Source organism: Podarcis filfolensis (assembly GCF_964270895.1).
Source record: "Podarcis filfolensis genome assembly, chromosome: 4".
In the NCBI taxonomy this organism is placed as follows: Eukaryota; Metazoa; Chordata; class Lepidosauria; order Squamata; family Lacertidae; genus Podarcis; species Podarcis filfolensis.
The window spans coordinates 52,424,951-52,451,512 of record NC_139607.1 but is presented as its reverse complement, the minus strand read 5'-3'; the positions used below and the strand labels follow the sequence as shown (position 1 = coordinate 52,451,512).

The 26,562-nt window shown below is 41.3% G+C and overlaps 2 protein-coding genes across 5 annotated transcripts in view; one reads left to right on the top strand and one right to left on the bottom strand.

Annotated features, from left to right (window-relative positions):
- The window catches only part of CLIC6 (chloride intracellular channel 6), a 136,703-nt gene extending 127,434 nt beyond the window's left edge, over positions 1–9,269 (top strand). For all 3 annotated transcript variants that reach the window (XM_083608845.1, XM_083608844.1, XM_083608846.1), the window contains 5 exons: positions 634–743; positions 1,756–1,881; positions 2,119–2,225; positions 5,846–6,027; positions 6,727–9,269. In XM_083608845.1, coding sequence (XP_083464971.1) covers positions 634–743; positions 1,756–1,881; positions 2,119–2,225; positions 5,846–6,027; positions 6,727–6,888 — 687 coding nt within the window. In that variant the 3' untranslated portion in view covers positions 6,889–9,269. The remainder of the gene's footprint in view (positions 1–633; positions 744–1,755; positions 1,882–2,118; positions 2,226–5,845; positions 6,028–6,726) is intronic.
- A 1,324-nt stretch (positions 9,270–10,593) lies between these two features.
- Positions 10,594–25,065, bottom strand: LOC310760435 (uncharacterized protein). 2 transcript variants are annotated; one of them, XM_083608890.1, is made up of 6 exons: positions 25,002–25,065; positions 15,919–15,969; positions 15,305–15,436; positions 12,851–12,885; positions 12,308–12,458; positions 10,594–10,799 (listed from the first exon to the last, which is right to left on the bottom strand). In XM_083608890.1, exons 2-6 carry the CDS (start codon positions 15,959–15,961, stop codon positions 10,765–10,767), a joined length of 396 nt encoding a protein of 131 aa, XP_083465016.1. In that variant the 5' UTR covers positions 15,962–15,969; positions 25,002–25,065; the 3' UTR covers positions 10,594–10,764. The 2 variants fall into 2 exon arrangements, with proteins under 2 accessions (XP_083465016.1, XP_083465015.1); XM_083608889.1 differs by lacking the exon at positions 25,002–25,065 and having other exon boundaries at positions 15,919–16,212.
- Positions 25,066–26,562: the final 1,497 nt, after the last annotated feature.

Sequence of the window (26,562 nt, the reverse complement as noted above, 5' to 3'; positions counted from 1 at the left end):
AAACCTTTATATTTAATGGAAACAGGATCTTGACTGTGTAGTTCTTTAATCCATTAAATTTCATTGTAAAGTTTTAAAATCTGAATAGTCTTTCTTTTGAGAAGACTATTCTGTTACCTAAGGAATACTACATCAGCTGCCACTTCATTATTAAAAGTGTTTATTGATAATAGGTTGCAATTCAGAAGACATTTACACCCAAGAAGTCCTAAGCAATGGGGTTTTACATTTTTGTTTCTGACATAAGTAAATATGAAATTGACTGGAAGAGGAATTCTTTAAAGAAAATCTTCTGGGGTTGCCAAGTTTTCCTGACAAGGACATCCATGCAGGACTGAAGTTAATCAATTACAGCTTTTAAGGTACAAAAAATGCAAAACAGTATAAAACATATTTGGATTTCTGCTTTCTATTTAGATGCAAAGGAATGCAAGAGTTTGTGTGGGAACGGGTTTGCAACTGCGGTTTCATCACTGCATGACTGAAGGAAAGGTGGAAAGAAACTATCCTGAAATACTTGAGAAGAATTATTTCAGTTAGATTGTATTTGCTTATTGCAGGGCTTCCACTTTTGCATTTTCTCAACAATTACTAATGTCATTGTTTAATTAAAAATAGTGTTATTTGTTTTAGGCTGGTAGTGATGGGGAGAGTATTGGAAACTGTCCATTTTCTCAGCGCCTCTTCATGATTCTCTGGTTAAAGGGTGTCATATTTAATGTTACCACTGTGGATTTGAAACGGTGAGTTATATTTCATTTTCATTTTTAAAATAAAAACCGAAAGTCTTTGAAAGCCTTACATTAGGAGCACTCATCTCTACTTACTCTGAGAGACACATTTATTTATATTTATTATTTGGATATATGCAGTGCTTTTTCTGGGGGGGGGGTGCAGGGGTATGCATACCCCTAAATATTTTGTGAATCTAAGTTTGGCCTCATTAAGGGGCAGTATTTCAATATGAGTGGGAAAATGAGAGTAACCCTAAACATTTTTTTAAAGAAAAAAAAGCACTGGATATATGAACCATTATAAAATATCGGAGTGGTGTACTGAAAACTAAACTAATGTATAAAATTGACACCAAATTCTGTGGGTGTCCTGGAGATTGGGGAGCTGACTTGGACATTTTCTTTCAAATTCCTTTCAAACTGAGCTAGGAATGTAGGGCAAGCAGTTCTGAGAATGAAATGTGCTGTTAGCTTTTATTTGGATCCCAGCAACTTTTATTCTCAGAATTCGCTCACACTCGCAGCTCAGTTTGACTAAAGCACCTGTTCTTCTTGCAACATTTGTTGTTGAAAATCTTATAACATTGGCTACATCCCTTTTTTACAGATCAAAAGTAACAAGAGCATGAGACAAATATTTATTCCCCACTCACATGCTGAATACAGTCAAAGAAAATGGAGCAGAAAAGGCCAATTTAAAGCAATGGAATTTAAGTTCTCAGTAAATATTATATGCATATTAAATTCAACTGAATTTAAGCACACTTTGTTGTCTCCAGATTGCTAAATCTGATTATTCCATCCTGCAAAACGTATCTTTAAGTAGTATGACATTCAGAGCACATATATACATATATTCTCAGAAGTAAGCCCTGGTTAGGTCAATGGAAATTATTCCTGCATAGGAGTGCAGCCTCAGAAATCAATATTTTTAATGCCAAATCAGATAGCTAACTTTAAAAAGCAAGGTTTATCTAGCAGGACAGGTTTCTTCTAAAAAAGAATGTTTGTCTCATTTTAGGAAGCCTGCAGACTTACAGAAGTTAGCTCCAGGAACAAATCCTCCATTTATGACTTTTGATGGTGATGTGAAAATAGATGTGAATAAAATTGAGGAATTCCTAGAAGAAAAATTAGCACCTCCAAGGTATTGTACTTGGCTGTACTGGATTCAGTGGAAGCAGAATATGTGTTGGCTGTTGTTTTAGATCAATAAGTTATATAGACTATGGAATGGAAAAAATTAAGGTAGTTAACATATGATTAAGATATATGATTGTCACAGCTGAGTCTTATTGAAATATGAGCCCAATCAGGAACCTCCTAAGTAAATTGTTGAGAAGCGCTGAGTTAGGATTAAATTATTATGTCTTAAATTCTTCAGATATCCCAAACTTGCACCAAATCATCTGGAATCTTACTCTGCAGGAAACGATGTGTTTGCTAAATTTTCTGCGTTCATTAAAAACACAAGGAAAGATGCCAATGAAAGTAAGTATTAAAACCTTTGTATTGTTACTGTGAACAAATGCCTTTGGCTCTCATCTCTGTATGCCTACATTCATTTTTGGCCATTTGTCAAAGGTCAGTGTTTCTTGCCTTATATTTGTTGCTAAGCATGTAAACATGTCTGAGCTGACAATGGTGATGGGTGCTGTGACTGTTGCAGTCATAATGGTACCTGTGGATATTTAAATTGGGGGAATCAGTTATATACACCTATAGTTCATAGATGTTACCTTCTTTTCCCTCTCCTTTTTCCAATAGTACTGCACTTTGCTAATACTGTCAAAACAATTCCGGAGGAAAAACAGGCAGCTTTCACTGGCATTATTATAGAAATTTATTAGAATAATTAGTGTTTCATAAGTGATATATGTCATAGCGTAAGGCATTTTGTGCTATCTTCTGCTGTCCAGTATCACTTTAGTATAAATAGTACAGTGGTACCTCGGGTTAAGTACTTAATTCGTTCTGGAGGTTCGTACTTAACCTGAAACTGTTCTTAACCTGAAGCACCACTTTAGCTAATGGGGCCTCCTGCTGTTGCCTCGCTGCCAGAGCATGATTTCTGTTCTCATCCTGAAGCAAAGTTCTTAACCTGAAGCACTATTTCTGGGTTAGCAGAGTCTGCAACCTGAAGCATATGTAACCTGAAGCATATGTAACCTGAGGTACCACTGTACTGTACTGGCCCAAATATAAGCCGCTTCCTTAAAATTGGTGGCGTCCACGTGGTCCGAGAAAAAAACTGCGGCCCTAGAGGACCCACACAGCGCACTGGGGAATGATGGGGGGCTGCTGAAGGCGCCCCAACATTCCCCTGAAACGCCAGCCCTATACGGTGCAGCTGGGGGGAGGTTTGCGTAGGGCGGTGGCGGAGGTGGCGGCCCGCCCAGGCACCTGCAACCCGCCACCGGCTGCCCCCCCCCACTGTGTGGGCACCCCCTTGCTCCCTAACAACAAAAAAAAGAAACATTCTGTGGGGGATGCACAGCAGAGGGGGATCGCATGGTGGCACCACTGCAGCAGCCCCTGCCGGCACTCGCCATCCCACCGCCCAGTGTGCTTGCCAGGGCTCCAGCAGGCGTTAAAGAGTTAAGGTTGGGGGGTTCACTGTATGTCTGTTTCAGAAGTGTTATCAGGCTTTTTGTAAGGTCGCAATTATAAGTCGCATTTTAACTTTTCATGGTCGGAATTTTGGGGGGGAAAGTACGGCTTATATTCAGGCCTATACAGTAATGTTGGATGAAGTGAAGGCCCAAGACAGGTGTTGATCATCATGTGAGCTGCGCACAGGTGGGCTGAAGCGAGCTGCTGCCATTCCTGTGGAGCCTCCTTTTATTGAGACAAATATGCAAGCCAGGCAGATACATTTTGGGCTGTGATCTTTACACATCTTCCGTCCCGAGATCGTGGGGTGGTACAAAGCTATTTTGGCACCTGTTTCCACAGCGTCATTTTCCCCTTGCACAGTGTATGACGAAGGAGACAAAAGGTCTCAGGGACAAAGGTTACAGACAGGACACCGCAGAGACCGCAAAAGGTCAGACATAGGGAACGATGTTCCAGACAGCTTGTGGCTTGTCTGAGGGGGAGTTTTGCCCTGCACCCCAAGGTCACGCATGCAGGCAGACTGTGGCTGCCTGCTGGTGGGGAGTGTGCTCCGTCCGGACCTCACTCTCCACTCCGCGATATCCCTACAGTTGGTAGTATAATATATAGCAGCTTTGTGATATTTACTCCAAAATGTCTTTCTTGAGTATGTATTGAGCCTTGTAGACTGCAAGCTTTATTCTGAATGGTAAAAACCACTGTTCTAGTGTTCTAGACCAGAGATGGCTGGCCTATGGCCCTCTAGATGCTGGACTGAAGCTCCCATAATTTCTGACCATTGTCCATGCTGGCTAGGGCTGATGGGAATTGGACTCTATAGTTTTTAAAATATAGGAGGGATATGGTTAGACAACTGATTTTAAACACAACAAAAAAGTGGCTTTGTAAACAAATGAACTGCCGATTTCTATGAGCGTTCCGTGAGTGAACACACATAATTTGTTCGGCAAATGCAGATAATTTGCCTGTGAATGCCAACTTTCCAAAATCGTGTCGCTGTTCATTGCCTGTTTAAATGACAACTGTTTGCACATATGCAGATACAAGGAAATAGACCATGTCTTCACTGTATATTGCAGAGATATAGCAAACACTTTTTTCCACTGACCTATCTCCTTGCTGCAGATAGCCATATCAAACGTGTTTGCTCCATGTGTACCTGTAAAACATTATTGCATGTATCCTAACTAATGTGAATGAAAGAAGCTTACTCAAGGACTCCACTGTTTGGATAGGTTTGATGTTTATTTGTTGTATCAAAATAACTTTTTGTGTTAATACAAATTTTTTAAATAGTAAAAGTTAGACCTGCAATAAAATGTTGCAGTATGGAGTGCTTTTGTTTATGGTTCCATCTAGCTAGCCAGCCAGCCAGCCAGCCAGACCCTCTTCCATAATATTATACTCCATTCTGCCTCGCCTCTCAGTTTTCTGTTTGTCTGTTCTAAATGACAGTCAACATTTCATGACTATAAAGCATGATAAAGAAACATTTGGCTACTTCTTGTGGGGTTTGCCCATGAGGTGGATTTTTTAATGCTTCATACCCCATAAAAAACCCACACTTCCTCCATGTGCTCTGTCCTTTCTACATCTTTGTTCAGTACCAGCCTGTTTTCTGCTTTCTCCCACCACCTAACTCTTTCTTCTGCCGCCTCCTCTATCAACCAGAGCCATCCCCGCCCCCCTGCTCCCACTATACAGTGGTACCTTGGGTTAAGAACTTAATTCTTTCTGGAGGTCTGTTCTTAACCTGAAGCACCACTTTAGCTAATGGGGCCTCCTGCTGCTGCCACACCACCAGAGCACGATTTCTGTTCTCATCCTGAAGCAAAGTTCTTAACCTGAGGTAATATTTCTGGGTTAGCAGAGTCTGTAACCTGAAGCATATGTAGCCTGAAGCGTATGTAACCTGAGGTACCACTGTAGTTTGAATCCAATTTGTGCTCTGAGCTTTGATGAGTGGCTCCACAGTCTGGATTTGATCTCTGGAGCTTTCCCCCTCCCTTTTCATATACAGTGGTACTTCGGGTTACATATGCTTCAGGTTACAGACGCTTCAGGTTACAGACTCTGCTAACCCAGAAATATTACCTTGGGTTAAGAACTTTACCTCAGGATGAGAACAGAAATCATGCTCCGGTGGCGCAGCGGCCGCAGGAGGCCCCATTAGCTAAAGTGGTGCTTCAGGTTAAGAACAGTTTCAGGTTAAGAACGGATCTCCAGAACGAATTAAGTACTTAACCCGAGGTACCACTGTATATGACCACACACACATACATTTTTGCCAGTTTGTCCTATTGAGGGTGGAGGTAGGTTAAACATTTGAGTTCATTGTCTCTCTACATTTTTTCTATTTCTCCAAATCTTGAGGTCCTCCTGAACATGTGGCTACTTCCCTCTTCTTCCTGGTGGGTATTGTTTGGGCCACATACCAATCATCACAGATTTCCAAACTCTGCTAGGAATTCTATTCTAGTCTTCTTTGATTCTAGATTTGGAAAAATCATTGCTGAAGGCTTTGAGGAAACTGAATAACTACTTAAATGCCCCCTTGCCTGAAGAAATCGATGCCTATAGTACTGAAGAACTCACTGTTTCCACAAGGAAATTCCTAGATGGAGATGAACTCACGCTAGCAGACTGCAATCTCTTGCCAAAACTACATATCATCAAGGTCTGGATTTTCCTTTCTGTACTGTGCTTGTTTACCCTTGAACCATAAGGCAATAAAATGTATGGAATAAGGTATCAAAGTCCTTAACACCAATGACAGCAACACAATATTTCAAATGGACTTTTCAGTAAATTAATTTGTTCACACTCCCACAAGGATTTGAAGATCTATGTGAAAAGGTCCATCTTAAAAAATCTAGATAACTAATCTAGAGATGTCTAATGTATCCCCAGAGGTAGGAAGTTTCACAAGGAAGAAGGCGCTTGCATGGGTTGCTATCCTGAACATTACTCAGGCTCCCTCGGCCTGAAAAGCGAGATGAGTGCCCCATCCCATAGTCGCCTTTGACAGGACTTAGCCATCCAGGGGTCCTTTGCCTTTACCTTACCTTTACGAGGAGGGCGCTCTCTACAAATCTTCGTTGCTGTGCTGACACATAATGGGAAGCTTGCTCAAACAGGTACTTGGTTCCCAAGCCATTTAGAACCTTTTAAGCCAACATCAATACCTTGGAGTAGGCTATAAGCTTATAGGCAGCCAGAGTAGATCTTGAAGTGAATGTGACTTCTGTTTTATGCCCATCAGAATAGCAGTATTCTGCATCAACTGGAGCCTCTGAGCAATCTTCAAAGGCATCTTCATATAGAGTGTAATCTAACTGTTGCCACGTGTATGATGATTTCCTTTTCTCTCTGTTAGGTTGTGGCAAAGAAATACAGAAATTTTGAATTTCCATCTGAAATGACTGGAATCTGGAGATATTTGAACAATGCATATGCGAGAGACGAGTTCACAAATACTTGTCCTGCAGATCGGGAAATAGAGTTCGCCTATTTGGATGTTGCAAAAAGAATGAAATAAATCAAGAATCTTCTATTTCTATATATCTTCAGTGAGCTTGATTTTTAAAAAGAAGGAAAACCTCAAGAATAAAATGAAGAGTCTGCTCTGCTGCAAAGTTTCAAGTTATGAAACTGGCCAATCCTTGTGAAATAATTATTTTATTGATCTGCTAATTCAAGTATAGTATAATTGTATATTTGTTGCATTGCAGATATGCGCATACGCACATGCAAATATATGTATTATTTTTTTGGCAATAGAACAAAACTCAAAACATTTGCAGCAATATTAGAATCTAGATTAGATAGTAATTGCAGCTTTAAAATTTCTAAACAATAGTGAAAGGTATTTCTGTAAGCATTGATCACCGTATCAGGACAGAGAGAATTAGATAAAGTCCGTTTTTTGTTGGTCAGTGGGAGAACACCTATGGATTTTAAGAAATGTGGATTGTACTGTTTTGAGGGGCAGTCACCTCAGGGGAATTTAACAGTGCATCTAGTCTACTATGTGCCATTTCTTGTATCTCCGCCCTTAAACCATGGGCTTGTATCATACACTTCTAGACCCCCTTCAACATTATGGCCGGCATGCTGCAGATGACTTGTTTACATGTTGTGTGGCTTACAGCCCTAAGCTTTGTTGCATCAGCTTCTTACTACTTAGGCTGGGACATATGTACAAATGAACAATGGCACTGCAATGTCAGAAAGCATTCCATTGTAGCAACATTACAATATCTAAAAACAGCTATGCCATAGCTCAAAGCTATCCATGAGCCAAGACTGACCTTAAAGCTCCTACCATCTAATTTCAGGTGCTGTGTGTGGTGATGGTCATTTATTGGTGAAAGGAAGTCAGACTGGATACTCAGAAGGGCTTATCACAGGTTCCCTGTGATACCCTGAACAGATTCAGGAGCCTTAAGCCCTTTCTCTATGCCTACCACACAAGTTGCTGATCTCCCACCTCTGATTTCTGCTTCTCACAGATGTCAGTGTCACAATTTTTATTTTATTTCTAAGCTATTGCCAAATGTATTCAGCGACTGAAGTATTTTTAAAGCAGAAATCGGTGCATTCTGTCTCACAAGATCCATGTGACAGAAACACAACACAACATGTGTACAAACTGTACTCACCTGTGTAAATAATAGAAAGTAACAGATTATATCATATGAATACAAATAAAAGGACCGGGTCAAATGTTGTTAAAAAAAATACATTCCATCTTCCTGAAGCTCCACCTCTCAGCTACAAAGCTGTGGGCAAATTCTGTCTGCTGTACCAGATTTGCCTCTGCAGGGACTGTGCAATTCATAGCTGTTATCCCACCCTGCTGCTCCAAGGCTTGAAGTGTTCAAGCTTACTTGAAGTTAAGGAGGTCTTTCCTTAGTAAGGCACTCTGAAAACCAGAGGTTAAGGGCTTATTAAGAAGTGCACGGATGTTGCTTGATTAATCAACACTTGAAAATTTAAAACCCAGTTTGTGAACTGAATGGATTAAAAAAATATCTCTTGTCTTCAGATGACGTGGAACTTCCATCATGGTGTTGCTCTGAGATGGCTCATCAGCACATGCTGTAGTCATCAAGTGATGGACAGGCATGGGTAAACCTGGCCTCAATGATAACATTTCCTCAGGCTATTGAAATGGGGCCTCTTCCTACTCACCTCATTCGTTTATAAAATTCACAAATGCTGTTCAGTTTTGAGGAAGAGGAGGTCCCTTTATTCTTGTTTTAGGAACAGGATTCATTTGGACATCTTTGAAAAATATACATTGATTAGCAGAAAACACGTTTTATTACTGCGATGTTTCTGAAAGTTCATGTTCAAAGTGTAAAGGAACAAAAGAGCCACAACAGCAGACAAAACCTACTGGATTATACTGTGGCTACTAGGAATTCTCTCCACTAAATGTAGCAGCTATCAGTTCCTCTGTATAGTTATCCCCATATAAGATTGATTAAAATGTATATTTGATAAGCTGAACTTTTTTTAGAATAGGAAAATATTTCATCTCAAGAAGATGACTACTTTTCTTACCAATTTTACAACAGTGTGGATTTTCTATTTTAAAGATATATTACTTCTGTACTGTATAATCATGAAAATGTACTTGGTGTAGCATGCTTCACATTCTTTGTGATTAATGTAAACAGTGCTAAATCCTGCAATTTTTTCCCAATCTATAGAGTGAACCTGTTTAAAACTTAAACTATTTTACAATACCAAGATTAAATGCTGAGTTTGACTTTTTAGTATGCATGAAAGAAATATTTCTGTTCCCCCCTCATCTTCAGACGTCTATATAATTTAAACCGCACAAAAAAATCATTGTAGTTGTTTAATATGCCTTACAAACCTGAAAAGAAAATACACCAATTCTGACTTAAATATGTTGTATTGTGCTTATTTTCCTTTAAGAACATACTGACACGTTTGCATTTTGTGATAAAGGAATTAAATGGAAAAATCTGAAGCATAACTCTGCCCAATTGCCTAAGTGAAAAGCGCTTTGCAAGTGGCTTTTGCCTATCTTTTGAATGGCTTCAAGAGACTCATTCACTTATACAGACTTATGCATTAGTCACTGGCATGCCACAGAACAGTGCATATTGTGTTTTGATCACCAGAGTTCATTCTTTAGCATTTGATGCAAAGAGGTACCTTTTTAAGAGTTAACCCCAGTAAAAAGTTTTACTGGAAGCTGCCTTGCATAAGCTTCCTCACTCTCATCTATTCATTCCAAGATACTTGCATAGGCCACCAAATCTATTGCTCTAGTGTTGGTACTATTTACTCTCAGATTTCCTGTACCTGAAATTCTTCTTTGCAGTATCCTCTACAAGTGGTCCATGAATAAAAGGAAGAGCAAGTAACAGTGATGTTTCATGTATGTACATAATAAGGCATCTGATACATTAATATTTTCCATAGGAGTGAATGGACATGTTAAAGAGAGTTTCCCAGCATCAGCTATATGCAAGTCCAATTTTGAAAAAGTATCTAGGACACCTATTTATGTATAATTAGAGCAGGCATACAGAACTTCCAGCCCACGGGCCAAATTAAGTCTGACATGGGTCCTATTTCCCCCCAGCCATGCCCACATGCCACACACCTGTCATCATATGACAGGTGTGGGGCAGGTAAAGCTGCAGCTGCAAAAGAGCAATTGGGAGCCTTAGAGTACACTCCCAAAATTGAATTTTGCATTAAATGCAAGCCCTGCTCGAATTAGTTCCACTCAGGATCTCCTGGTCGATGCTCCCAAGTGGAGGCTATACTCACAGAGAGATGGGTTTGCATACAGCAGGATTCTTTGCAGCTGTGGCTTGAATTCAAATCAGGGCTGCAAAGGAAGAACATGGAATGACTTTATGGACTCACAGTTCTCCCTTTTACTTGAATCACCTGATATCATATATCAGGTGATTGACAGGTGTGTGGCTCTGCCCACCTGTCAAAAGTGTCCTGCTCTGGCTTGATCCAGCGCCCCCCCCCCAAATTAGAGAAACAGGCTTGTTTACCATTAACCCTTCATGTTTACAGTAATCCCCCCAAATACAGTCTGAGAGTTTTAAAACCAGCCACAAACATTCCTCTGCTTCTTACTGTGGACATTCCATTTATGCCACATTGCTTGTATAAAAATTATTTTATTATATTATCATTGAAAATAAAAATACTTGACATGAATCTTAAATACTGGCACGAGTCTTTCAAATACATATGCGCACAAAGCAAATATGGTCAAACGGTTATTTATACTAATATCTGCTGAATCTTCTCTGTTGAAAAGAATGTTTTCAGATTTTGAAGATTTCGTTGTCAGAACTGGATTCCTTAATCTCCATAAAGGTTCGTTGATTTGATGTGTTCAAAAAACCTACTTGCTTTGCACACAGTATTTCCAAAAACAAGCTGGAAAAGAACAAAATAGCCTCTTGTTAAAACATGGTTCATATGGGTGTGTCTTGCGTCTGGAGCTTTGCTTATTCTGGACATATCTGAGGTTCACTTCACCACTATCTACCCCCCTCTACTCCCCCATTTCCATATGCCTGTTTTTCAGAAGGTCTATTTGATAATTAACAAACTTCTAAGCTGCTCAGAATTACAACAGACTAACAGAGTTGTTTCCAAAATACTGTAAAACCAAAATATAATACATAGAAAACAAACAACTGAAGTTACCATTGAATTATTATGATACCATCACAGATAAAAGCAGGGGCTCAACACATCCTAAGATTTGAATAGCTTAGCTTTCAGTTACCATTGTTGGCATCCATCTGTCTCAAGAGACAATGGAGTGGGCTTCCAGGGGTGAAGTCAAACTGCTGTGTTAAGCACTGAAGTGACCTCCCTGGGCACAAGCCTGGGCAGTTTGTATGCAGGTCCTGGGCTGTCTGTACAACAATACCCCCTTCTCAGCCTCACTGATGAGGCCCAAAGGAAGGAAGAGCAAAACATTTGGCACCAGCTTGGCTGCAGGGGTTGCTGGAAGGATGCATACCGCACAGCATCCAACCATCTTAGGGACTCCAGATTTGTGCAGAGTTTACTCCTTAAGCCTTTTCTTCTACCGAAGATACCCCACAAGGCAGAAGAGGTTTAGGACCAGAGTTTTCCTTCTCCTGGAAGGGCTACCTTCCCAGTTTGACAAGCCCCATCTGCCCCTCACTTCTCTCTACAGTATGTGCAGAAACCACTTTTCCTGACCACTGGACCTACTATTAGTCTCATCGCTCAGTCCACCAGAGCCTGTCTTCACATGCAAAGTCCCTAACTCCCTGAGGATTTGAGATCCATTGGCTACCCTCGCCTGGTTTAGCTGATGGTGGGATAATGAGAACCCCCCTCCCCCACCCAGCCAACCTCAAAGCCCAGGTTGGATGGTATGTTATGTGGAATGGTGCCCACTATCTAGTATGCTTAGAGAGATATGACATATTTACTATGTTTATAATTACCGGTGTCTTGACTTTCCTCCAAGGAGCTCAAGGCAGCTTACATAGTTCTCCCTATTCCATCGTACTGTGAGGTAAGTTACTTACTGTGAGGTAAGTTAGCCCTAAATTAACCCTAGAGGGTGCGCCTAACCCTAGAATTACACATCACAATAAAGTTTATATGTACTTTCTCCTACATGACTAGCTTTAGCTTTTTAAGTGACCAGCAACCTTTTCTTCTGTCAGTAGTGGTCCATGGAAACCCCTCCAAACCATGAACAGGCTTCCTGTAGCAGGTGTCATAGTGCAACACCATGTGGGATAAAATGAAGATTCCCCAGGATCAGTGACTCTGGAAAGGAGCCTGGCCTCTTGGCCTCCACACACAGAGGGCTGTTTAATGACTTTTATTCAACTCTTCAGAGTTTTAGGCAATCAAACAGAAAGGAACCTTATTTTCTTGCTGGAAACACACACCTCTTTTCTTTGCTTTTTTAGAAGATGATGGCGCTGCTTTCCTGAAGTTTTTCCCAATTAAAGGAGATTTTCTCAGGTGATCCTTCCTTGATTCAGCAACATCATCTTGTTGCAAGAAAGAACGACTGGCCTGAGGTTCATCTAAAATATCCTGTCCAGAAAAAAAGTCCAGAGAGAAAAGGTTTAAAAATTACAGCTTAAGACCATAAATGTGAACCTGAAATGAGAATTTTAAAAATAGTAACTCTTGATTCAGTCATTTTCAGTGTGTGCATTGATATTGTCACTCTTACAAGGTCTGCTCCATTCAGTTCAATGGAAAGGGCAGTTCCATTTGCATGCTAAGGGCTGCTGCATGCTTAAGGTTAGCCTGTAATTAAATAGCCCTTATTTGCAGCTACTCCAGGCACACTGGGGAACTCACAGGGAGATAAGCTTCAGGAATCAATATTTAAGTACAGTATAACCCTCGCAAAAGAGAACAATTATTCTGCATACTGGAAACTTTGGTAGGAGGTGTTTAAAAAGCTGACAGTTTCTTACCTTTCTGATTGTCTTTCCAAACTTTTTGGCATAAGCTGAAATGCAAATTGGGAAAATTATTTAGTAGATACTTTAAAAGAGAGTGAAAGCATGCTACTGCCACCATATAATGCAGGGGGACACTTGTGGAATTGTGCTGAAATTTGGGGAGGCACTACCTTCCGAGAACTGGGGAGAAGTTTCAGAAATGGTGTTCCTTAGACCACCCGAATGATGCCCTTCAGATCATGCCACTTGAAACTGATGAGGCTCTGGCCCTCTGACCTCATCTAGGGTCAGCCTAACAATGCCAACTATTTCTCTCTCCCAGCCCTCCTTTAGCCTGATGTTTAGGTGAATGGCTTCGTTGCCTTGACTTTATACCCGCTGCAGATATGTAGCATTTATTGCTGCTTCCCATGCCAGCCGCTAAATTCAGGGTGATTTAGAACAGTGGTCAGTGCACACAGAGCTGCATTCTTCCTTTAAAGGCATCCAGTATCTCAGCAATAGGGTTACTTTCACCTCTTCAAATAAATCTGCACACTGGGTTTTCTGTTTGGACACTTTCTGTTCCCCAATTAAGAGAGCATGGGCATTTCTTGTTTTTGTGGTTTTATGCTGCATGGGGTAGTTTTATTGAAGAAGCATACTTTTATTTTGTGTAGTCTTAAACAGGGCATACATGTTTTCTCAAATTATGTACGCCAAGCGGTCTAGGAAGGAATGGGTAGGTTGCTGCCTATTTCAGGCTCATTATTTTTTGTTCCTGATATTTTATGGCTGTTGGATTCACCTACTTTTTAGTATTAGCACTATTATTAACCTGTGGTATTTGTTGTAAAACATCCATACATAGGAGTAACCCTCCCCCAAAAACCTCAGAGATTTTCCATTTTAATGTTCCTTTTCATTTGGACCAGTGAGATACATTCTGGACAAAAGAAGTGCAATTCTGCAATGTTTTAACTCTCCTCCTTCTTTTTAAAGATATAGCACACATATCAATGGTCAAAAAAGCATTAGTAATTAAATGTTAGGTGTTCTTTGAATGTTGCCAATATCCAAATATTTCAGAGCATGAAGCATTGCAGTATTTGAAACACATATCATTGTAAGAATGGAAGATATAATATATCAAACCAATTTGCTTTGCAAGTACCATAAATAACGGAGATATAGATGGAAGACAATTAAGACCAATGATTCCTTTTAAAAAGACCACACGAAAATATAATGAAAGGCACTGGCATTTGTCAGATGCATTTTGATCACTAGTAGAGTATCAAACTCTGAATGATACAGCTCTGTGAAATACTACATATACCCCGGAAACTCAAAACATAAACATCTCTGAACCTGAAGAATAGAGCTAATGAATGGCCTTTTTCTCAAAAACCTAGTGTCCAGTTTTTCTCACTTACACTCTAATGATCAAACTGGTGGGTTAGTTTGTTTCTCATAGGGCACTGAGATAGATCAACGATCATTGACCTTATTTGTTGCATGCATATATTTTTGCAATTGATACATTTTAAATATATACAATCCTCTTTTTGTCCCAGTATTTCTTGCTCAGGTGAATCAGTTCCATTATGCTGCAATCCTCTATACCCAGAAGTAAGGCTCATTTAACTCAGGAGGACTTAATTCCAAGTCTGCATGCATAAGATTGTTATTTACCTGGGTATAAGCCCCACTGAATGAAATGGAGCACAGTTCTAAGCAGAATTGCTTTGCTATGCTGCAGTCTAGCAGTGAGGCTTACTTCCAAGTAAACTTGCATAGGATTGCTCTGCACATGTGTCCATAACTTGACATCTTCTCTAACCCTTTTCAAATGGTTTATTATTTACAGTAATATGATGAATTTAATTATTTCTATTGTAGTACAGCTCATTTCTATACACATTCATGCAGTAATTGTGGACCTGAAATTAAGTGACTGAACTGAAAGGATCTCTAAAACCTTTTCAACTTGGCCCCAGTTTTCCTATGAGATTGCTTTACCCCACATGTGCCCACTCGACCACTTTGAGTGGCAAAACTGGCACTGCTATAGGTGCCACATAACAGTCATTCCACATTTGTAAGAACTCAGTCATTTAGTGTGGCAGTGCCTGCACTTTGGAACTCCCTGCCTATTGAGAGCAAGCAGACACCTTCCCTGTATTCTTTTCAGCACCTGCTAAAAACACCCTTGTTTAGACAAGCCAACTCAGATGCTTAGAAAGTTGAGGCAATTTTAATCTGTTTCATTATTTTAACTTTTGTAAGTATTAAGTATGGCTGTGATTTTTCCTCAATTTTATTGTTTTATTGCTTTGCAAACTGCTTTGACGTGTATACATTTTATTAAATAAACTATTTTTAAAAATGAATTAGCTACATGCCATTAAATTCATTGCAAACAATCCATTATGGCTTAATGCATCCATACAGTTGATGGGAGGCAATGGTTGTTATATGAATTACCTTGAAGTCCTGTGGTCTTGGGATCTAATCTAGGTTTGGTACTTTTCTGTATGTCATCAAATGCTGATAAAAATCCCAAGATCTTCCTCTGCTGATTAGATGCAGACTCTTCCACGGCTCTTTGGCTTTTACCTGAAAAGAAAAAAGACCTATGGTCTCATTTCTTGTAGCATGTTGATGTCGGGGAAATGGCCAGCTTCATATATCATATAATTGTGAATTTGGAAGGGACAACATGGGTCATCTAGTCCAACCCCCTGCAATGCAGGAATTTTTTGCCCAAGGTGGGCTTGAACCCACAACCCCCGAGATTAAGAGTCTCATGTTCTGCCAACTCATATAGTCAAATCCACGCTTTTGATGTAATTCACATGCAAATGCCCAGTACCTGGAAACAAATCTGTCTTGTACAAAGTCTAGTGGTATTGAATACGGTTGGTGGAGTTCCTTAGACTCTGACTCATCTCTGTTAAATGTTGCTTTCTGCAATAATGCAGCACAAGTCTTCCCTTTTTCTTGCAAAACTTTTCATTCAAAACTCTGCTGAAATTGGCCACACTGTGCAACGAAGGCATTAACAGAACCGGTAGTATGGGAACAGAATTTTAACTTACCTTCTTGATGTTGAAGTTTGTCAAGCATCATTGAAGGAGACATTGTCTGAACTGTTGAAGAAAAGGCAACAATGATCAAGAGACTAAATAACAAGATCCCGGTTTCCATCGCAAAAAAAATGGGATTGTGTCAGTTCCTAGGTCTGTACTCTGTTAGCCAAGGGTCGGTCAAGACTCTTTGTCCAAGTTTTCTGTCTGGTCAAGTACACAGCACTAGCTATGGACTTTTAAACCCTTGTTTCCTTTCGTTAGCCAGAAAATAAATTCCCCCTCAAATTCCACTTTACTAACCTGCATTTTGACATTTGGCGCCCCGTCTCTTTCTGTTTCCTGAGGTTTGCTTTGTGCCCTTCTAGTGATGGTCTCCAACGTCAGAGCTCTTTTCTCTTCTTAAGCAAACACATTAACTTTGTGTTATCACTGCTTGAACAGGACAACCTCCAAAATGTGTACGCAAACTTTGGGAATAAAGTAACCGGACTGGGGGTGGGGAGTGACGGCGGAAGGTCAGCCATTGGAGACAGAAAATAACCTTATGCTTTACATTGTCTCCATTCTGATTTTTAATGGGGATGCTCATTAAAAAGGTACGATTCGAAACATGCTGGTGATGACGCCAGCGGTCAATCTAGCAAACATCCGAGAGACAAAGACTCAAAAGTGAGCTGCATGGAGACTGGTACTAAAAGGAGCGAGGAGATAAATGTAGGATGATAAAGTCAGCCCAGAAGGACTTGTCGGAAGTGTGTCCAACTCAATAAATATCCGAACCCAATGCCACTTCACCTTTTCTAATGGCTAAGAGATCTCCCTTAGCAGGCTGCAGAGGTATTTGGAGGTCACAATAGGTTTCTTAAACCAAAAAGTCCTCCCGTTTCCTGAATGTTATAGGACATTGGAGGTGTAGTTAATGGCAACCTTCCCAGTCAGCTGCTGCTGGAACATTGATTTTTATACAAAGATGCCTCAAACCTTGTTCTGAAGATACAGTACCCCAGCTGTCTGCATGAGAACTTTAACAGTTCACAGGAGATAATAATCCACACCACACATTTAAAGCACATGGATTCAAGTTCCAAGAAAGGAGATTCCATCTAAATATCAGGAAGAACTTCCTGATAATAAGAGCTGCTCAACAGTGGAATGGACTCCCTTGGGAGGCGATGGACTCTCCTTCCTTGGAGGTTTTTAAGCAGAGGTTGGATGGCCATCTGTCATGGATGCTTTAGCCGAGATCCCTGCATTGCAGGGGGTTGGACTAGATGGACCTTGAAGTCCCTTCCAATGCTACAATTCTATGATTCAACACACCTTTAAAGGGCATGAATTCCCCCAAAGAATCATGGGAGGTGTGGGTTGTTAAGGGTGCTGGGAATTGTAGCTATGTGAGAGGGAAACCACAGTTCCCAATATTATTTGGCGGGAAGTCATGTACACTGAATGTACTTTCATTGTATGATGTAGAACTGTCTGCAGGTGGCAGAGATAGGTGCCCTAGATACGTATCTCTAGCCCCTTTCAGGTATTATTCGAGGATTAAAAATGAACCTAGAATATACTCCTTCAGGGAGCTAAAGTTCACAAAATTTATGGGGAAGATGCTCCGGAACTGCAACAAGACAAGTCTCCTCACAGCAGAAGGTTGGAAAGTTAATTGGGAGCAGGCTCTCAGTGGCCACCAGCCACAGTGGCGAAGTTCTACCTACACAGTTGGAGATGCTATGTCTCTGCCTACCAGTTGCTGGAAACTAAGCAAGGGGAGAATGTTCTTGTACTCAGGTCCTGCTTGTGAGCTTCCCACAGGCATCTGGTTGATCTCTGTGAGAAAAGGATGCTGGAATAGATGGGCCATTGGTCTCATCCAGTAGGCTCCTCTTCTTGTCTGATATGTTCTTATGCAAGGAATGACTTGGAGTAGAGAGTTAACCATTCTGAGGCCCTGAGCCAAAGGAGCTCACCCCAAATCTAGAGCTTTAGGCATGCTTGGGGGTCTTAAACTGGGGCCAGAATGCTCTAATCCCTGGATCCAGTAAGTGTTAGAATTTCTTGAAGGCTTCCCCAGAAAAACCTGCTAAAATGTATAAAAATAGATCATCTATATGTTGGAGATGTAACAGAGAAATTGAGTCTTACTTGCATATGTGGTGGAATTGTACAGACATCTGTGTATTTTGGAATAATATATATGAAGAACTTAAAAAAATATTTAAATTTACATACAAAAAATGGCCAGAAATATTTCTATTAAGCATATTGCCAAAAGAAATAGGGAAATCGAAAAGAACATTGTTCACGTACGGGATAACGGCGGCCAGAATTTTAGTAGCAAGAAATTGGAAAAATACAATACCTAACACGGCAGATTGGCAAATCCTAATGGTAGAATACCTGCAGCTAGCAAAGGCGACAGGAAGGATAAGAGGCCAAATAAAACAAATAGTCTATAAGGAATGGAGAATTTTTAAAGATTACTTAAAAAATTATGGTATAAAAGGAGACCTCTTGGCAGAACTAGACTGACCCTTGTATTGTATAAATATAAGTTTGCAGGGATGTAAAAAGAAACTATATAAGAAATACGTAACTGTGTAGTATAAGGTAATCAATAGATAAAGTACAGCGAGACTAATTGGAAGTCACTTTTAATTTTTCTCTTCACAAGTTCCATAATTATTTGCATTTTTGGGAATATAAATGATGTTTGTTATATTAATTTTGCTATTTCTTATATCGTTGTTTGTTTTTTCTATTGTTTGTTTGCTTGTTTGTATTTTTCTTTTTTCTTTCTATAAATGTATTTATTTTAAAACAATAAAGACATAATAATAATAATAATAATAATAATAATAATAATAATAATAATAAAGAATTTATTGAAGGTTTCTAATTCTTGGAATAGACAGGCTAGTCTTGGCGAGGTGATAAACCTGGGCGATGAGCCATTAAGGAGGATTAAGGGGGCTTGGTGCAAGACAGCAAATGAGTAGGCCCTCCTCCCTCCACAGAGTTTAGAGTAGACAGTTTTGGGAGCAGTGGTGTGACCTAGAATTAAAGCAGCAAGCTGGAGAAAGAATCAGAGCAATGTTTGAGAGCAATCTTTGATTTCTGTTTGAATTAGAGGCTAGGGGGAAAACAAGACCCTTTTGGGGTGGCGATGCTGTGAACCCCTCCAGGTATGCAGGGCCTTTTTTCAGCCAGAACTCACTGGAACTCAGTCCCGGCACCTCTCAGGTAGACACCATTGTCATTACAGCAGAACAAGGGAGGCATTCATGGTGAGTTCCGGCACCATATTTTCTAGAAAAATAGCACTGTACAGTGGTACCTCGGGTTAAGTACTTAATTCGTTCCAGAGGTCAGTTCTTAACCTGAAACTGTTCTTAACCTGAAGCACCACTTTAGCTAATGGGGCCTCCTGCTGCTGCCGCATCGCCGGAGCCCGATTTCTGTTCTTATCCTGGAGCAAAGTTCTTAACCTGAAGCACTATTTCTGGGTTAGTGGAGTCTGTAACCTGAAGCGTACTTAACCTGAAGTGTATGTAACCCGAGGTACCACTGTATATATATGTGTGAATAAACCATATATCCTAGAGACACTACAGTTTCCACTGTGCCTCTTTGCCCAAAGAAAACACGAATGCTGCGTAAGTGCCCAGAACTCCTGGAATCTCACACCATTCAGAGATTGGGGTGGCGTGCAACAGGCATTATGATCCTGTGCTTTGGATTTATAGGAGCTCAAACTATTTTTACCCAGCTCACATATAATATTTACCTGTTTGAAGTTTTACGTTTTCTAATTTGCTGCAGCTCAGTGTGGTGCCTTCCATGGTTCTAGATTCAGGTAGGTAACCGTGTTGGTCTGACACAGTCAAAATATATAAAAAAATAAAAAAATTGTCCAGTAGCAACTTAGAGAAGGTACAAAAGCTTATACCAAGAACAAACTTAGTTGGTCTCTAAGGTGCTACTGGACATTATATATATATATTCATTCTAATTTGCTGTCAATTTAAACTCAAACCTCTATGTGTAGTCTCTCATTCACTAGGCATGGGCTCAGTTGAGAAAACTCTAGCTTTTAAAAATGACTAGATAAGTTATCTCCCTTCAATGCATCAACTCCTTTGTCTGTCACAAAGTCAGGAGTGTCTCTGATGTCAGCTATGCAGCCGTACACACAGCAGTCAATGTGATTTTGTCCTCCCAACTTTTCAAGGAAACCTTTGGCTAGGAAGTATACAAAAGACCATCTCAGCAAAACTTACAGGCTCTGTTTTTCTACTGTCCTCAGATCTTGACACATACAATGACCTCTTCAACTTAAATCGAGCCAAGTAGTTCCATGTGAACCAGGAAAATATCTGCCGAGGTCACAGACGATTAAGCAGACTTTTCAAACTCTTTTTCAAAGCCATATTGATTTACCAGCATGCCAAACAGCATTAGGATCCAACAGCAAATAGCTCAGGTCTGTTTCGGCTGTTGAGCTTCTCTCCCCCTCCCCCCCCGCCCTGAGTTTCAGATTTAGTATCTGAGCAGCAAAAGTTATTTATATCACTTTCATTTTGAAATGGTTGCTTTTGTAAAGTCAGCAACATCTTCTGTCACCTGTGATTGATCTAAAAACATGTGGAAAAGTAGCATAAGAATTTAAAGATTTGAGATGTACTTGCCCCAAATCATCAAGTTCCATGATAAGGGTGACTTTTCACCTTACAGTGGTACCTCGGGTTACAGACGCTTCAGGTTACATACGCTTCAGGTTACAGACTCCGCTAACCCAGAAACAGTACCTTGGGTTAAGAAGTTTACCTCAGGATGAGAACAGAAAACGCGCAGCGGCGGGAGGCCCCATTAGGTAAAGAGGTGTTTCAGGTTAAGAACAGTTTCAGGTTAAGAACAGACCTCCAGAACGAATTAAGTTCTTAACCTGAGGTACCACTGTACATTTAAAGCACTATGATGCCGCTTTACACATTCATGGGTTCCCCCAAAGAATTCTGGGAGCTGTACATTCTTAAAGGAGCTGAGCAGTGCTATTTTTCTAGAAAAAGAGGGGCTGGAAGTCACAATGAACACCTCCCTTGTTCTCTTATAATGACATGGCCCCCACCTGAAACAAAGCGCTGCTGCTGCTGCTGTGATAGTTGTTAGGAGACCCTTATTCTCCCCAGAGAACTACAGTTTTCAGTGTTTCCTGTGAAGAGGAATCCTTTGTTACTCCACTGTGGAAAATGGAGCTCTGGGAGGGGAATAGGAGTCTCCTAACAACCACCAGCACCCTTCACAAACTACAGTTCCCAGAATTTTTTCGAGGAAGACATGACTGTTCAAAGTGACATCCTAGTTGTAATGACAATGGGAAGGAGGAAGAGGGTCCTGGCAAAGGGTGTAGCTGGGACTGGGACAAACAAGGGGCAAGCTGGGGATGGGGAAGGAGAGGTTGGTGCAGGAAGTACCCACAGGGTGATGGAGGATGATGAGGGCACCCATCACCAGAGCCAGAGGGCCCCTGTCTCCATGAACACGGTGGGCTCTGAGATGTAGGGAGCAGTAGGAGTGGTGCTCCCGGAGGCTGAGGCAGGCAAGGACCCACAGCTCCCTAGCTGGCCAGGTGGGGCTCCTTAGGTCTGGGAAGAGGTGTGTGATTCCTCAGCTGGAGTAGACTCAGAACAGGTGAGGGTCACATGACTCGTCAAGCCCAGGTGCTGCAATCAGCATGCAAAGTATAAAAGGCTGCAGAGCTGAGGCGCTGTGTCTGCTCAACTCCCCATGCTGAGGGACCTTGGCTGGGATGTTCCTGGAGTACTATGGAACTGTGCTTTGGGTTTGACTCTGGATTGTATCCTGACTGCTGGACTTCAGATTTCACTACTGGGATTGACCCTGAACCTTATTTCCTGAACTTTGGACTTTGCTTGTGTGGGTCAACCCTTGAACTTTGGACTTGGCATCCTGACCTGCTGCTAGGTAGGCCAGGGGTTCAGGACACTAGTGTTTTCGATGTCTGTTGTGAATGTGGCCAAGATGAAGTCAGGTGCTTATGGGTTAGGGGTTGACAGCTTACAAAGTATTGGTGGCTAAGTATGGCAAAGAGTGTGTTCTCATGACAAAATCAGAATAGCAAAGGCGCCAGAAGATGTGCACCTGACCATAAAAATAGGCAGCAGGGAGGCTTATTGCAAGGATATTACAAGAAGCAGGAGGGGGCATAATTCCTTGGCTTCTTGCTCAGTCAGGAGAGATATCAAAGTTAGATCACAAATAAAGCTGATTTACTACATGTAAATCGGTGTTCTAAGTGGATTGTGTTTTGTTTTGCTTATTTTTTTTTTAAAAAGGTATGCCAATGCATTTAGCAAGTTTAAAAAAATTAAGGAAAGCAACAGAGGATACTCACATTATTTCTTTATTTCTTTATTTCTATTTTTTATTAGCTTTTTAATAGAAAAGGTATCTCAAAGCTGCATAAAACAGCAGTTTTTGTGCTTGGAAGGTGCTTGGTTGGATTGTCATCATTTTTTAATTCTAACAGTTACATGGCACCCAGAAATTCTTAGTGGTAAAATCCCTCCCCAGAGAAGTTTAAGCCCCATCTTTGATGTCTTCCTAGCATCCACCAAAAACATTCTATTTAGGCCTTTGACCTGTTAAACTGACTTAAAAAAACTATGGCTTGCCTTAATGTTTTGCTATGACCATTGTTTCTGTCCTTGATTGGTTTTATCAGCTTTTCATTTTTTGATAACCAACCTTTCAAAAGTTGTATTGACTTTACTTTAGAAACATTTTATTATATATCATGGTTGTTGCTACTCGCTGTCTTGAGTGATAATGTCAAACAATAAGTAAATAGTTAATTTCACCAGGTGGAATTTCTTTCACTACTACATGTCGGTGAGAAGCTTCACCTGTTGTATTTGTGCCTGTTAATGTGTCTGTAAAAAAGGTAATGGAGTCTTGTCAGAGAAAAATGTAGTTTCCCCAGTGCTGTGCTTAGCAGTGTTAAGAGCTGGATGTGCTGAATAAGGTGGGGTGCTTTTGTTGGCACTGCACAAACCGTGATTTGTTTGCTGCCAATTAAAATGCAATCATAGGATTAGACTGTTAACAATAACTCTGTTTGGCAAAATGCCCCATTTGCTTTTGCATCAGCCTTCATTTCCCACAAAACATTTTGCACACATTCTTAACTATATATTAATGCTGTGTGTGTGAGTACTCGAGCGCGGGAATCGTAGCCATTAAACACGTTTAAACCGCAGTCACATTTTAGGTTCGTTTGTGTTGCAATGTTGGTCAAGGGTGTCCTCTAGTGGTACAACTGCAAGCTACCACTTAGCAAGAACCATGAAGGAAAAGAAATCCCAGATGTGTCGGGAGAAAGGGGAGGGAGGACAACGTCAACCCAAACTCTAGATTCCCTTTCAGAGCAGCTAGTAAACTTAATAGCTGTTTTACGTACAAACAAATCATAGGCTACAAAGAATAAAGTACCACTTGAGAGGAAAACGAAGCAGGCCAAGAATTTTGAAAAGGCTCTCATTATGAAAGCAAAGAGGCTTCACTGTGCTTGTGTGTGACATCCAATCGATATTCTTAACTCCATGTGAAATGACCTGCCAATGGAATGTGGAGACTTTTGAAGGTGGACTCTTTCATCCTGTTTCCAGTCAGTGTGGAGAGGGCACCAAAAAACAACAACATTTGGGTCGACAATTTTCAGGAGGGGACCTTTTTTCAGGCCAGGGGGCACTCATTTCTGGGCAGCCTTCCAAGGTTCATATGCCAGTGGGGGGTGAGGCCAGAGGCAAAAGTGGTTGGAGCCACACTATGTCACTGTTATACAGAAGGCTAATTTGTACACACAGCGACACCCCCCCTCTATCCTCCCTGCACACTTGCAGATTTCAAGGGCACATTCCAGCCAATCAGAAACAATGAGTTCACAGCAGGGCCAGTGAGGGGTGGGGCCTGGGGAGTGTTCCCGGGCCAGATGGAGAGGCTTGGAGGGCTGCATTTGGCCCCCATCCCTGTTTTACAGCATAATCTCAGCTCCTCCAAGTGTTCCTGTTTTTGTAGGACACATTTCAGAAGCCCATTCTGATTTCTGACTGTGAGGCTAAAATGGAGTACTTCTGAGTGACACCAGTACTCCAAATTCAAAATGGCCACCATTGCCATATCACCTCCATCTTATTGTAAGCTTGGGCAGCCATCTTTTTTTAATGTACAGTGTCCATTTGTGCATATCATTATATGTACAGTTACTCTGCTGCTTCTTGCAGTGTTTTTGAAGTAATTTTTGCCTGATGTGGCAAAGGTGCTTTGAAGCTGCTCCTAGCAGTTATGCTATGAAAGTGAGAAAGTATAAGAAGAAAGCAGCCCTCAGCCCATCTCCTAAGTAGAATGATTGAACCATTGCTTGGGCAGTTCCTAGATGTACAGAGGAAATGACAGATCTGTGATCTGTTTTCAAATTTTGGTCCAAGGGAGTTTGCCTCAAAGTGAAGTAGTTGCAAAAGCGCAGGCCAACTTGCAAGAGCTGGCAGCTAAAGACAAGGATGCCTGGACTCCAGGACTGGCTGCTCACAACCTTGATAGAGATGACTATCTTCTTCTGTTTTGAGTGACAGTCTCAGCAGTATGGAGGCAAGGCAGTCTCCATGCAGGACACATGCTAGAGACTTCATAAGAGCAACTCTCAGATGTTATTTCCCCCCAACAGCAGTCGTCCTCAGGATGAGCCTCAAATAGGAAGTGCCTTGGCCAAGAGGAGCCTCTTCAGTTCAAGGGGCTCAGTCTGCTTTAGCAGAGTAGACAGACACTACTCCACTAGTAGGGTGGGTTGAATTTTTCAACTTCCAAAAATGAGGGGTGGTTAAGATTTGCAACATGGCTTGGGAATTCAAAAGTATTTGAATTAAATCAGTATAGTTTTGCTTGGTAAGTAAAATGTGTGTAAAATCATATTAAAATGAGAGGGATGGATAACATCCCTAGAAAATGAAAAAACAACATCAACAAAGACTGCTCTACAAATAGATATGGTTCCTTACAATTTTTGAGGAAACTCTTACCAAGGGGAAAGTTTGTGCTTCTTAATTCACAGCAACTTGGAAGAAGCTCTCTTCTTCAGTTCACCTAAGCAGGTGCCACTTCTCTGTGTATTCTGCTACTCTGTTCGGTTTCTTCAGGGATCCAAGAGGTTTTTCTTGCCCTAATGAATACATGAAGGGTTGGGTGGGATGCTGCAAGGCCAAAAAGCTTGCCAACTATCTAGCCAATTCTTTGACAACAACCTTCCAGTCATCTTTAATTGTATTTTAACCTGTATTTTAAATTGGTTCCCCCCCTGCCCCATTATGTATTTATTGTAATTTTACTGGTGTTAGCTGCCCTGAGCCCAGCTCTGGCCAGGGAGGGTGGGGTATAAATGAAATTATTTATCATCATCATCATCTGCTGTTTCTCTCTAATTCTTCTTTTTGGATATATTCCTCCATTTCTTCTTCCATGTTTCATTTACCTCATTTCAATTTCAACACTGTAAAATGAGTGGTGGTGATTCAACACGGCTGAAACTTTCAAACAAATGTGTTTAAATTTGATGTCGGGGGCTAACCCACAGCTCTTTGACTCACCCAGATTAAGAGTTTTTGGGTTGATTTTAGTGGATTTGCAAGGAAACGAGAGCAGCCCTGATGGATCACAACAAAGGGCAGCTGAGCCAGGATCCTGCTCCCCACAGTGACTATTCATTTTTGCAGTAAAGAAAGTGACAAGCAGCAGAGGAATTTTTGTGTGCCCTTGGTGGCAGTGGCGGAGCTTCATGCTCTGGCACCGGGGGCATGGAGTGTGCCCTGGGGGCGTGATGCGCCACTCCTGGGGGCATGGCATGCATCCTGGGGGTATGGTGCACCACCCATGGGGGCATGGTGTACTGCCTGCGGGGGCATGGCGCCCAGAAGGGGGGGGCAGCCATGATGGCACCCCACCGGGATCTTGGTGCTGGGGGCGGTGAGCTCCCCCTGCCCCCCTCTTCCTCCACCAGTGTTTGGTGGGGGCCAGCCTGGCCAACCCCCAATATGCCCCTAATAATCAGCATGATTAAAATTAATTGAATCCACCCACTTAACGGTCTTTAAACTTGTCAGTAGGGTGTGGATGCGTGTGCGTGCAGGCGTGCTCACTCGCTCGATTGCAAACATGCAGATGTGTCCCGTGGCAGCTTGTGCTGTCATAATTAGCCAGATGTGTGGAAGGTGCATTCTACAGAACAAAGAGCTGGAAGCTCTCGCAGAACGCTGCACTCAGTGTACTAATATTTCAACTGACAAGGGAACCATCACAACTCTAGATTTATGACAGAGCTAGTAAGGCATAAATTGCCAGCACTTATATGATGCGCACACACTGAGCTTGTGAACTCTGAGGCATGTGTTAGCTTCTGCAAGCTGAGTTCTGGAAATCTCATAAAGAAACATGAGCAGTTTGGAGTCCTGTTGAGATTAGTAGAGTTCTACAGGATTTGGCACACAACCCCAACTGCTTTGCTTCTCCAAATCATCTAATATAACACAAGACTGCTCAGTTGTTGGTTTGATATATACCAGTGGATAGAAAATATATGCCTGTGTA

Excerpts from the sequence above, each read along its gene's own strand:
- LOC310760435 (XM_083608889.1), bottom strand. The coding sequence starts at position 16,027 with ATGGAAACCGGGATCTTGTTATTTAGTCTCTTGATCATTGTTGCCTTT. Across the intron at positions 15,437-15,918 it reads CAAACTTCAACATCAAGAAG|GTAAAAGCCAAAGAGCCGTG; the intron begins GTAAGTTAAAAT and ends TTTTCTTTTCAG. Across the intron at positions 12,886-15,304 it reads CAAGACCACAGGACTTCAAG|CTTATGCCAAAAAGTTTGGA; the intron begins GTAATTCATATA and ends TTTGCATTTCAG.